We start from the raw sequence: 12,813 nt of genomic DNA on the forward strand, positions 1-12,813 counted from the left end.
GCTTTTAGCGGCTTTTAGCGGCTTATCAGCTTAGCGGATAAGCAGATAAGCGGCTTAGTGGCTTAGAAAAAGGGGGGGAAGGGGGGAAAAGTCGGAAAAACTCGCAAGACATTTCGTCTTGCGAAGCAAGCCCGTAGGGAAATTCGTTTTGCGAAGCGCCTCCAAAACGGAAAACCCTTTCGTCTAGCGGGTTTTTCGTCTTGCGAGGCGTTCGTCTTGCGGGGCACCACTGTAATGTGAAAGACATCATGCGGGGTGGGGTGGGGGGAATCCAGATATTAAACAAGGAGTCAGCACTTATTTTCCTTAACCCTCCACTGTAACTACAAGTCTGCCTCACAGGAACGAAGTATGGCTGTGGAATTGGAGGCTGCGGGGCTTGCACAGTGATGATATCGACATACAACCCAGACACCAAGAAGATACGGTATCCTTAGGGAAGGGAAAGATGCTTCATACAGATAACTGCACCAAAACTTGATGTCATTAAAAAATAAATAAATCACTTGCCATATATAGCTTTCCCACAAATAATCCCAGGAATTGTTGTTTGATCTGACGGCTAAGAGATGCATCTGCCACAAAGGTGCAAAAAAGACCTGCTGAATACCTAGAGGCTGTCTGCCTCCATTTTAACTTGCTTCAGACACCATTTTGCCTCCATTTTAACTTGCTTCAGACTTGACAGTGGTACCGACAGGGGACAGGGAAGGGAGCAGGGGGTGATGAGGGGCAAACTCTGAGGGGAAGAGGAGCATTGGCGGCTGAAATATACTCAGAGTCGAGAGTGGATTTCATGCTCTTTATTCAGCTCATAGTGGTGAGGAGGAATGAATGTCCCCTCAAAGTATCTGCTTTATATACATTATTTACACAATGGGCTGCACGTGATTGGCCAATTCCGGAATTCTCCTGTAGGCCAATCAGGTTGTGGATTCACTTCCATCTGGAGCTGGATTGGGTGGCTCCTGCAGACCAATCATACTGCTGCATTGTTCTAGGACCAATCGGACTGCTGCATTTTGGATCCTATTCAACTCAGTACATAACAGCGGCCATGAAGGGTTAAGGGCCCTGCAGGGCGTAATTTTTCTCCTCAGAGCATCAAGGTCCTGCTCAACTAGGCTGCGGCCATGGACAAAATTTAACTTTGCTCCCCCACGCGAGTTCTTGAGGGGTGATTGTGGTCCCTCCTCAGCGCTTTACCTATGTACGTGCCATACCTTTAAAACCCATTCAAAGCACCTTGTTTCCCTCAAAGAATTCTGGGCCCTGTAGTTTGTTAAGGACGGTGGTGAATTGCAACTCTGTGAGAGGTAAACTACAGGGCCCAGAATCCTTTGAGGTAAACAATGTGTTTTGAATGTGCTTCAAAATTAAAGGGTGCCCATGGCTTCAGGGGTCCTCAGTTTGGGTGTTGGACCCTCAGATGTTGTTGGACGAGAACAGGGGTTGGCAAGCTTTACCAGCCATGGGCCAGATCACTCTCATGGAGATCGTCGGTGGGCCAGACTGGAGCAGCACAATGCCGGAAATTGCGTCTGCACATGTCCACGGCGCCAGAAATCACTTCTGCGCATGCCCAGATGCCAGAAATCGCACCTGTGCGGGAGCGATTTTCGGCGTCTGGACATGTGCAGATGTGATTTCTGGTATCTGCAAGTGTGCAGACGCCATTTCTGGTGCCACTCGGCGAGTCCCCGCACCATGCTGCTTTAGCGCAGCGCGCGGGGGACTTGCCGAGTGGGCGGCTCGGTTTGCGGGCGGCTCATGGGCTGGTAAAACGGTCTTCCTGGGCCGCATCCGGCTCATGGGCCGCACGCATAGCTGTCAACGTTTCCCCCCTTTTAAGGGAAATTCCCTTAGTCCGAATAGGATTTTCCTTTAAAAAAAGGGGAAAGTTGACAGCTATGGCCGCACGTTGCCAACCCCTGGACTAGAACTTCCATCATCCATGCTGACTGAGGATGATGGAATTGTAGTCTACTAACACCCAGGGGCAAGGGTTAAACCACAGAGCCTAGGACTTGCCGATCAGAAGGTCGACGGTTCAAATCCCCACAACAGGGTGAGCTCCTGTTGCCCGGTCCCTGCTCCTGCCAACCTAGCAGTTCAAAAGCACGTCAAAGTGCAAGTAGATTCCCTCCGGCGGGAAGGTAAACGGCGTTTCCGTGCACTGCTCTGGTTTGTCAGAAGCGGCTTAGTCATGCTGGGCACATGACCCGGAAGCTGTACGCAGGCTCCCTCGGCCAATAAAGTGAGATGAGCGCCACAACCCCCGAGTCGGCCACGACTGGACTTAATGGTCAGGGGTCCCTTTACCTCTTTAACACCTAGGGGCACCCAAGGTTGAAGAAGACCAGCTCTACCTCACTATCACACCTTTCGATTGATATACATAGGTTAATGGAGAATGCAGTCTGAGAAAGAATGGGTAGTTCTGGGGTGGGGAGCAACCATTTCGAGTTCTAGTGTCCAGTGCTGCATATTGGATTGTGCTAGCCCCGAGACCATCCATGGCTAAAAATAGCCCTAGTGGGTTGGAAAAACATGGTTTAGTCCTCAAAATTCTCCTTTACATTTCAAAGACATTACCCAGCCAACTCGTGCCTACTTCCATTATGCCTGTTGTATGGCGCTGCAGTAACTACCGTGGAAGGAGTTGGAAGTACGAAAACCAAGCTCCATCCCATTCAGGTAAGAGTAAAATAAGAGATGTTGCCCAAGTTCACTCTCCCCGAGGTTCAGAATGTATAAAAAGCCTGGTGGCCTGTAATGCTTGCCTCTGGTCCAAGGCAAGCACTGCAGCCCCATTGTTCTTCTTGGGCCAGTTTGGGTTTGGATAATCTGGAGGAGAGCTTCTAAATAATAATAATTATTATTTATATGCTGCCCATCTGACTGGGTTCCTCCAGCCACTCTGGGCAGGTCCAACAAATTAAAACACATCCCTACTGTCTCATCTCTCACCCACCCTCTCTTTTCCCTCTCCACTCCCCTTATCCAGCTGTTGGCATTACAGCCTTCCTTCCTTCCCACCCTCCTTCTGATATACGATATACGATATACAATATACAATATCTTTACTGTCATTGTCTCATGCAGAACAATGAAATTGAAAAACTACATAAAACATTCAAAAACCCCTAAAAACTCTGAAACCCCATTTTTAAAATACACTATACTATAGAGACCCTTTATGCTGCGTTTAGAACCAGAATTGCATTTGTGTAGAAACTGTTTCTCAGGCGGCTAGTCCTGGCCTTTATGACTCCATCACTTCTTCCAGAAGGCAGAAGCTGAAAGAGATCATTTCCGGGGTGCGTACTATCCTGCGCTATCTCTGCCGCTTTCTTATGGCACCTGACAGCATAGATTTGATGTAAGGTGGGAAGAGTGCATGTGTGCCAGCGACCCTGGGGAAATTGCATTTCCCTGCCAAAAAAGGGAAGGAAGAAGAAATCTGCTGCTGCCATAATATCTGCCACAGCAGCCAAAATAGAAAATATGAGATGGAACTTGGGAAATGATTGGGACCCTGTTATGGTATCAATGACATCACCAAGAGTATGGCAGAATCTGAAACAGATTGCAACCAAGCTGCTTTCTTCTTCCTATTATTAGTAGTAGTAGTAACAGTAGTTGTCATGGTGTCAGTAGTGGAGCCAACTTATAGCTTTCGAGAATGGATCACCCATTTCTAGAAGTTCTTTTTCTTTCTGGCTTGTAACTGTCTGGGACGTTGCCAGCTTGGTCACTGGCCCTCCTCCAAAAATGTCGCCAGCTAGGGACGTGGGTGGCGCTGTGGGTTAAACCACAGAGCCTAGGACTTGCCAATCAGAAGGTCGGCGGTTCGAATCCCTGCGACGGGGTGAGCTCCCGTTGCTCGGTCCCTGCTCCTGCCAACCTAGCAGTTCGAAAGCATGTCAAAGTGCAAGTAGATAAATAGGTACCGCTCCGGTGGGAAGGTAAATGGCGTTTCCGTGCGCTGCTCTGGATCACCAGAAGCGGCTCAGTCATGCTGGCCACGTGACCCGGAAGCTGTACGCCGGCTCCCTCGGCCAATAAAGCGAGATGAGCGCCGCAACCCCAGAGTCGGCCATGACTGGACCTAATGGTCAGGGGTCCCTTTACCTTTACCTTAGCTACAGGTAGCATGGATATAGAAGGATGGGGAAAGCTTTTGCTTAATCCTTGTATAGCAGGCTGCTGTCAAATGGTGCCACCCCCTTCTAATGAGACTTAATGCTTCTGATTCAAATTTTAATGGGGTGGGGGGCAGAGTTTGTTAGCAGGAGCCAGGACAGAGTGCCCCATGTCAAAGAACAAAAGCTACAATTGACACTTCAAAACTTCTGCCGCTTCTGCCCTTTGCTACAGCCATGGATTTGGGCACAGGATGCATTTTTAGTAACTTTACTGAGTAATAGTAATAATAAGGGGGCAAAGGAGATCAGTAAAAGGTAGGATGATACTCCAGAAGTCAATGTTTCTTTGTATGGACTATCCATTTAGATATGTATTATCATTCCAGGAAAGGCTTGCAAAGTGCCACGGCTCCCAGTGTGGCTTCTGCACTCCTGGGATGGTGATGTCTATGTATTCGCTCTTAAGAAATAACCCCGAACCTACCATGGATCAGATAACTGCGTGCCTGGATGGTAGGCTGGCTTTCTCAAAATATTCCCCTCCCCCCCCAAACTGAAAATAAAAATATTTATTGTTAAGTTCAGAGGATGGCCGCATCTGGCTGTGCTCTGATGTCCATCGATCCCATCCTCGTCGCCAGTGTTAAGTTGTGGGCAAACATACCAGACGACACAGCGATTCTTCCAAAGCAGCTCTTTATTTGTAAGCTGGAACAGAACTGAACTGAGGAGCTCAGTCAGCCTACTTATATAGAGCTCCACTAGAATGCAACAGTAACCATTTTCTGTAACTAGCCAATCACTGAACGTCACTTTCGATCGTTCATTTGCATACAAACTATCCAATCACTGAACGTCACTTTCGAGCCTTCATTTGCATAACTATCTACAGTATCTCCCTGCTGGCCCAGGGTGAGAACTTCAGTACATAACAGTTGTTGTTGTTTTTATTTGAATGTCTTGTAAAATTGCTCAGTTAAGAGTAGGGGTGGGGGGGAATTTACCTAATTCGCACTTTCTGAAACAATGCACAAACCAAAACACAGCCACCTTTTGAAATTCACGCTTCTCTGAATTTTGGAATGCAGTTCTCCAGTCAAGTGGCGTGTACAAAAATGCATGTACTGGAGTAAAGTGTGCATAGAAATGCAAATATAAGTGAAAATAACATTTAAAATTGCATTATATTCAAGAAAATTTCTTTGCAAAAATGTATATATTTAGGAGAAATTCGTGCTTAAGCACTGATGAATTTTTATGGGGACTTAACAAAATAATAATCACAAACTGATGCCTAAAAGCAGATCACGGGAAAATGGGAAAATGAGAAAATGTGTGGGACTGAAATTGACAGGTTCACCCATCCCTACTTAGTACAGTGGTGCCTCGCAAGACGAAATTAATCCGTTCCGTGAGGCTCTTCGTATAGCGGTTTTTTCGTCTTGCGAAGCAAGCCCATTGACAGTTTAGCGGATTAGCGCTATTAGCGGTTTAGCGGCTTTTAGCGGATCAGCTGATAAGCGGCTTAGGGCTTAGGAAAAGGGGGGGGAGGGAAAAAACCCCGCAGGAACTCGCAATACATTTTCGTCTTGCGAAGCAAGCCCATAGGGAAATTCGTTTTGCGAAGCGCCTCCAAAACGGAAAACCCTTTCATCTAGCGGGTTTTCCGTCTTGCGAGGCGTTCGTCTTGCGGGGCACCACTGTAGCAGAACACTTACCCTATACTTTTGTGTTGCTCTGTTGTTTGGTGTCGTCTGGTGCCTATGTGCTCTGAAGGACCATTTCTGAAATGCACATGCATTTTGCTGATGGCTCAGTAGGCTCAGCTTTGATCTATTTATCTCTGTGTCTGATCGTTCCTTCCAGGCAATTTGTGCCGTTGCACAGGATACAGACCTATAGTTGACAGCTTCAGTGCTTTCTCTCCGGTAAGGGAAACAAATCGAAAAATAAATAAAACTGTGTTAAAGTTGCTATTTGTTGGTATACACAAAGGCATGAGGCACTTTTGACCCTTTGCCAAAGTGACATGATAGAGGGATATAAAATTATGCTTGGTCTAAGTGGTCAGGGCTCTCTCTCTGTCTCCCAGAGTCACCCCCAAAAGCTGAATGGTGGAACATTAAGGAAAAGTGTGTATTATTCCCTCTTCACACACAGTGCATTGTTAGAATTCACTACCACAATATGTGGAGATGGATACCAACTTGGATGGCCTTAAGAAGGAATTACCGTATTTTTCGCTCTATAGGACCATAGGATGCACTGGACCATAGGACGCACCGGACCATAGGAGGGGGAGAACAGGAAAAAAAATCTCCCCCTCTCTGCTCAGCGCCCCTTCAGCGAAGCGGCAGGAGAAACGGAGCCCCTTCCATTTCTCCTCCCGCTTGGCTGAAGGGGCGCTGCGCAGCTCTCCCTATCTGCTGAAGCCAGGAGAGTCTTGCTCTCCCGGCTTCAGCAAAAGGAACCCGAAGCCTTCGGAGCACAGCGGGACCTCGCGCTGCGCTCCAAAGGCTTCGGGTTCCTTTTGCTGAAGCCATGAGAGCAAGAGGTCCCGCTGCGCTCAAAAGGCTTCAGGCGGCTATCCCTGAAGCCTAGAGAGCAAGAGGGGTCGGTGTGCGAAGCCTCCAGAGCACAGAGGGAGCACTCCCTCTGCGCTTCGGAGGCTTTGCGTTGCTATCGCTGAAGCCAAGGAGCCTGCATTCGCTCCATAGGACGCACACACATTTCCCCTTAATTTTTGGAGGGGGAAAAGTGTGTCCTGTACAGAGAAAAATACAGTAGGTAAAGTCACAGAGGATAAGGTTACCAATAGCTGCTAGTCATGATGGCTGTCTATCACCTCCAATACCATGCATCTGGATGGTATTTAGTGAATATCACGGGTGGCGCTGTGGTCTAAACCAGGATTCACATTCCAGGATATGGTCTAAGGCAGGCATAGGCAAACTCCGGCCCTCCAGATGTTTGGGACTACAATTCCCATCATCCCTGACCACTGGTCCTGTTAGCTAGGGATGATGGGAATTGTAGTCCCAAACATCTGGAGGGCCGGAGTTTGCCTATGGCTGATCTAAAGGCACATGAAGCTACCATTTTACTGTAGCAAAGCAGTTCCGAATCTGTTCAGTGCTCAGTTGAGAGACTTCTTCAGAGCCATGTGGATGCCACTCGGGTTCCATGATGGAAGAAAGGTAGGGTATTAATGTAAGAATATAAATAACAACATGTATTTTACAAGTGCAAACCTATGCATGTTTTCTCAAAAGTTTTCTTAGTATTTTGTAAGCCGCTTGATAGCCTTTGGGGCTAAAGGGCTGGGTGTAAATGCCACAAATAAAAATATAAAGGATCTGGCTGTGTTCCACAGGGCTTGCTTCGCCTTGCAGCCTTAAAAACATGTATGCATTGCTTGGAATGGGATAACCCTCTGTAGCACTATTGAATGAATTCTTTCTTTAGGAATCCTGCCCACTGGCAGGGAGTGGGAAATGTTGCATGGATAAAGATGGGAAAGAGAAAGAAGGGGAAGAGAAAGAAGGGGAAGAGAAAGAAGGGAAAGAGGAACACTCGTGTTCCAGAGAAGGAAACCGGGTAAGCGACCACTTTCTAATTCCCACATTTATCACACAATGACTGAACGTGTGTAATCTTTACACAAGTGCCAATGAGTTTATCTTGGTGTTTAAAACTTCCACTTGAGGAAGGCCTTCGCACCCTAGTGGAACAGCCTTCCATGATGGGGAGTAGGAGAAAGAAGAATGGAAACAACACAACATAACACAACAAACTAAAACGCAACAATGACAATTCATTGTTTGCAGTTACATTTCAAAGGTATTCACTCAGTTAAGAATGGATACTAATTATTGGGGGTGGGCTAAGCTGCAGGGGGCCCTAACACTGTGTACACTATGCTTATCTATAAATCTGCCACTACAGTTCCCTAGCCCTGGTTTACAGAGTCACATGAAATCCGAAGAACCAGCAACTATAGAGAGAGATTGTACAAATATCCCAGAATGTGACTGAGCACAGAAATACGTAGGTGCCAATCTGTCCTTCAAAGTACCATTTTGCCAGATGGGAGCAAGCTTCGGAGCAATCCCAGCCCTACTCTGAAAAGGAACATAGTTTCCCCCCCCCCCACAAATAGCAGTGTTTTGACAGAAAGATGGCACCCGTCTGTCTTGAGCTACAATGGAGTGAGCCTCCGGGGGTGAAGTTAGTAGCACTGAAGTGATCTCCCCGGGGCGCAAGCCTGAGCAGGGAGAATGCCGGGAAGTAATTAGTAGTAAATATTTCTCCAACCCAGGAGTTTATTCAGGTCAACCCAGGATCACAGAGTTTCTACCCAGAGGAGAAACTGTAGTTCCACATTAAACAGTACAAAATACCAGTTCACTGGAACTGCCAGAATTCCTCTGATGTTTAGTGAGAACGGGATCCGTCTTTCAGAAGCAGTGCAAGCTTAATGCGATTTTGCAAAGTTGTGGCAGGGAGGGTTGATGGTATTGTGTTCAAATGTTCCACGGCTGTGGGGCACCACACAACCTCCCCTCCTCTGCCTACCTTTCCAGGTGACAATTAGGTTTGAAAAAAGTCCCGCAGTGGCATCTGCCAACGGTTTCTAAGCTTAATTGTCACACAGGGGAATACTAGGGGTTGGAGTCACAGTATGGGAGAGGAGGGTTAACCCTCCCTGTCTGCACTGACCGATACACCCCAAAATCCTACACACACACACACACACACACACACACACACACACACACACGGAGTGCAATTTTGCTTGCTAAATCATGTTTCAGAGGTCTAATGAGAGTCTCTGGAGCATTTGGTAATCCTAGAAGGGAGAAGCCAGATCTGTAAAACTTGGAACGTAAAAACATCGCTTTCAGAGGGTGAGGTGGCTTAGCTACCTTCTCATTCACCCAAGTTAAATCTTATTAGACTAGCTCTGACCTGCAATGGGTATGTACACATGATGTGTAACGTGATAGGTGAGTGGAGACATTTTCGGTTGTCAGCGTTTCCCTCTACTCTTCTAATACTGTTTTGCAATAAGGCAAGTTTTGGCAAAGAGGATTTATGCCATCTTCATAATCCTTTCATCAGCTTTGTGATGAGTGTGAAGGTCAAGAATGGTTTAAATGGAGCTTGTGTTTCTTACACAACGGTGAAATATAATCACCACACCCTTGTGCAACATTGCAGAGGAAGCTCTAAACCTGCTTACCTATCTGGGTGTTTGCTAAGCAAAATCTTCAATTGGCAGTGGACTACTCTGTAAAGAGCTTTGGTTATTTGTGTTTTAAAATAGGGATCAATGCGATTTGAGGAGAAATGCTTTTCTAATGCGTTTACAAAGAAGAAGAAGAAGAGTAGAGCATGTTATGTTCCAAATAATTAAATGATGGTGATATTGTCCAAACAAAGGTCATCCACAATGTGATTTTATATCCTATCAATCCCAATTTGAGGCCCGCTGAACATATGCCTAATCTGCATTGTCTATGGAGGCCTGCTTCACAAATGCAGGACAACCAAATTGCTCACTTTTCTGAGTCATGAAAATCCTTGTAATGTTTACAAAGCATCCCCTCAAAACCAGCACCAAAGCACAGATCACCTCTTATGGCCACAGATGTGTTTGGTGATTTGTTGGTGCTTTTGTTGTTTATGAGGATCTGTGATTGGATCAATGGTTTTGACTTGCTCGTAAGCACAAGATCTGTGGGTTTTTTTGTTGTTTTTTTAATTATGCTGCCTACCATTGTAAGCTTTAGTTTGATGTTGCAAATTCAGGAAGATCCATTTTAATTCTCTTGGGCCTGACCTTTGCCAATACTATTTTGAACAGCAAATATGTGTGTGACTGAGTTTTGTCTCCTTATGTCTGTATTTGGGTCCAGGGGGAGTGGGAAGAGAAGCAACCAGATGGGGGTGTCGCCTACAGCACTCCCTTAAAAAAACTTTTAAAATGGGCTCATGGGCCCCACATTTTTGGGCCACTGCTAGAGGTATATTATACCCTTCTTTTCCACTTCCCGTGCATGCTAATATTAAGCCTTCTTTTCTTTTCCTATAGATGTGCTCAGGTCTATGCAAGCCTGAAAGATTTCATCCCATTGACCCAACCCAGGATTATATATTTCCTCCTGAACTAATGGTAGGAGAAATTTGTTCATGACTGTTGTGAAGGAGTCTATAATAGACTGTGTATGAGTGTTTGCATATTGTTACAAAGTTTGCATGACACCCCTAATATTTGCTGAGTGGTAGCAAGATTCCAGTGGGTTCTAAGCACTCACTCGGGGTTGTGTTTCCCCATATAACCCCAACACACTTACCCGCCCCCCCACCTGCTTACCAGCTCTCCCCTGAAAATGCATCCCTCCTTCAGTGGGGTTGCCAGAAGGATGAATGGGTTATTTTTCCCAATTGCCTGCTCATCATGGACTTCAGTCCTCTTTGTTGTTGTTGTTTAGTCGTTTAGTTGTGTCCAACTCTTCGTGACCCCATCGACCAGAGCATGCCAGGCACTCCTGTCTTCCATTGCCTCCCGCAGTTTGGTCAAACTCATGCTGGTAGCTTCGAGAACACTGTCCAACCATCTCGTCCTCTGTCCTCCCCTTCTCCTTGTGCCCTCCATCTTTCCCAACATCAGGGTCTTTTCCAGGGAGTCTTCTCTTCTCATGAGGTGGCCAAAGTATTGGAGCCTCAGCTTCAGGATCTGTCCTTCCAGTGAGCACTCAGGGCTGATTTCCTTCAGAATAGATAGGTTTGATCTTCTTGCAGTCCATGGGACTCTCAAGAGTCTCCTCCAGCACCATAATTCAAAAGCATCACTTCTTCGTTGATCAGCCTTCTTTATGGTCCAGCTTTCACTTCCATACATCACTACTGGGAAAACCATAGCTTTTACTATACGGACCTTTGTTGGCAAGGTGATGTCTCTACTCTAGTCCTCTTTAACTAGAGTATAAAAAGACAGCAACTTCACATCTCTGTGAAGTTTTTCTATTGCTGCCACTTTGTCCCCCTAATCAACACTGTTGAAAACTCTCTGAAAATATTTTCTTACACACTTCTTTTTAAAGCCAGAAATTCTTGCAATTTTTAAATTACCGTAAACGTAATCTCCTCTGTGTTGTGGATGCACAAAACAACACCAACACAATAGTTTCTTACAAAGCTATCCTGGGAAGAGTGCTTAACACTTAACTGTAAGGTGTGGTTCAGGATTAATGAGGGCTTGGTTCTCCTTGAAACAGCCATGTTTGTGTTTTGTTCATCATTGTGCAATACTCTATCCATGTTGCTTTTCCTCACAGAGGTTGGCTGAAGAGAGCAAAGGAAAAACTCTGGTTTTCAAAGGAGAGAGAACCACCTGGATTTCTCCCGTGTCTCTGCAAGAGCTTGTCAACCTGAAAGCCAACTACCCAGATGCACCTCTTGTTGTAGGAAACACAAGTGTAGGTATGTAAATGCAGCCCTGCTATTCACCCAATCAGCCCAGAGGTCACACAAATCATAGAATTGTGAATCGCTGTGGGTTAAACCACAGAGCCTAGGACTTGCCGATCAGAAGGTTGGCGGTTCGAATCCCCACAATGGGGTGAGCTCCCGTTGCTCGGTCCCTGCTCCTGCCAACCTAGCAGTTCAAAAGCACGTCAAATTGCAAGTAGATAAAAGGTACTGCTCTGGCGGGAAGGTAAACGGCGTTTCCGTGCGCTGCTCTGGTTCGCCAGAAGCAGCTTAGTCATGCTGGCCACATGACCCGGAAGCTGTACGCCGGCTCCCTTGGCCAATAAAGCGAGATGAGTGCCGCAACCCCAGAGTCGGTCACGACTGGACCTAATGGTCAGGGGTCCCTTTGCCTTGACCTTTATGCCACTTTACGAGTCATGGTTTCCTCCAAATATTCTTTGGAGCTGTAGCTTACCCATGACAGAGCTGCAGTTACCAGAACCATTAACAAACTACAGTTCCCAGCATTCTTTGGGAGAAGACATGTGCCTTGAAAATATGGTGTGGATGTGATCAAAGTGTGCATAGCATGAGGCAACATCTGCAAGGAAAGCTACTGAAAGTTTAAGATAAAATGAAGTTGCCAGCTTGACACCAAAACTTGACATACATCTATATACATGCATACGACTATACCTAGAGCAGGGGTCACCAACATGGTGCCCCCCGATGTATCACATGACCAATGACCAGGGATAATGGGAGCTGTATGCCAGCAAGCATCTGGAGGGTAATACATTGGATATTCCTGGTCTAGGCAATTGACTGTATTAGTAATATCACTGGAAATAGAAGCCTGATGCAGCGGTTGTCAATGCATTGAGTTGTTCATGGATCATGCAGAACACTTCAGGCTAAATTTGGTGATATGAGGTGACTCTAATAGTGAGGAGACTGCTGTATGCAGCAGAACGATGTAGCAGAATTCAGAATTGGTAGAATGGACTGTAATACTGTAGACGGCAGGTATGGAATCTGATTTTTGAATGCTTGCTGTGTAAAAAACAAAATCTCCCTGTACTTACAAAATTAGCTCATTGGGGAGAAACATACGAGCTGCCATGCTAGGTTTAAACTTGCAGGGGGTGGTTGTTGTTTTTAATGCACGAGGCTGTTAAAAATGTGATTC

At 46.2% G+C, this 12,813-nt stretch overlaps 1 protein-coding gene and 1 long non-coding RNA gene across 2 annotated transcripts in view; one reads left to right on the forward strand and one right to left on the reverse strand.

Annotated features, from left to right (window-relative positions):
- Positions 1-12,813, forward strand: part of LOC309335352 (aldehyde oxidase 4-like) — a 63,526-nt gene that overhangs the window by 5,115 nt on the left and 45,598 nt on the right. The window contains exons 3-9 of the mRNA XM_081850316.1: positions 331-427; positions 2,589-2,697; positions 4,535-4,661; positions 6,015-6,076; positions 7,614-7,745; positions 10,243-10,323; positions 11,489-11,633. Coding sequence (XP_081706442.1) covers positions 331-427; positions 2,589-2,697; positions 4,535-4,661; positions 6,015-6,076; positions 7,614-7,745; positions 10,243-10,323; positions 11,489-11,633 — 753 coding nt within the window. The remainder of the gene's footprint in view (positions 1-330; positions 428-2,588; positions 2,698-4,534; positions 4,662-6,014; positions 6,077-7,613; positions 7,746-10,242; positions 10,324-11,488; positions 11,634-12,813) is intronic.
- Positions 491-1,713, reverse strand: LOC309336003. The gene is made up of 2 exons (XR_014153851.1): positions 659-1,713; positions 491-625 (listed from the first exon to the last, which is right to left on the reverse strand). It is a non-coding gene; the product is annotated as an uncharacterized lncRNA (long non-coding RNA).

This window comes from Podarcis erhardii (genome assembly GCF_964252035.2).
Source record: "Podarcis erhardii genome assembly, chromosome: 1".
NCBI classification, from domain to species: Eukaryota; Metazoa; Chordata; class Lepidosauria; order Squamata; family Lacertidae; genus Podarcis; species Podarcis erhardii.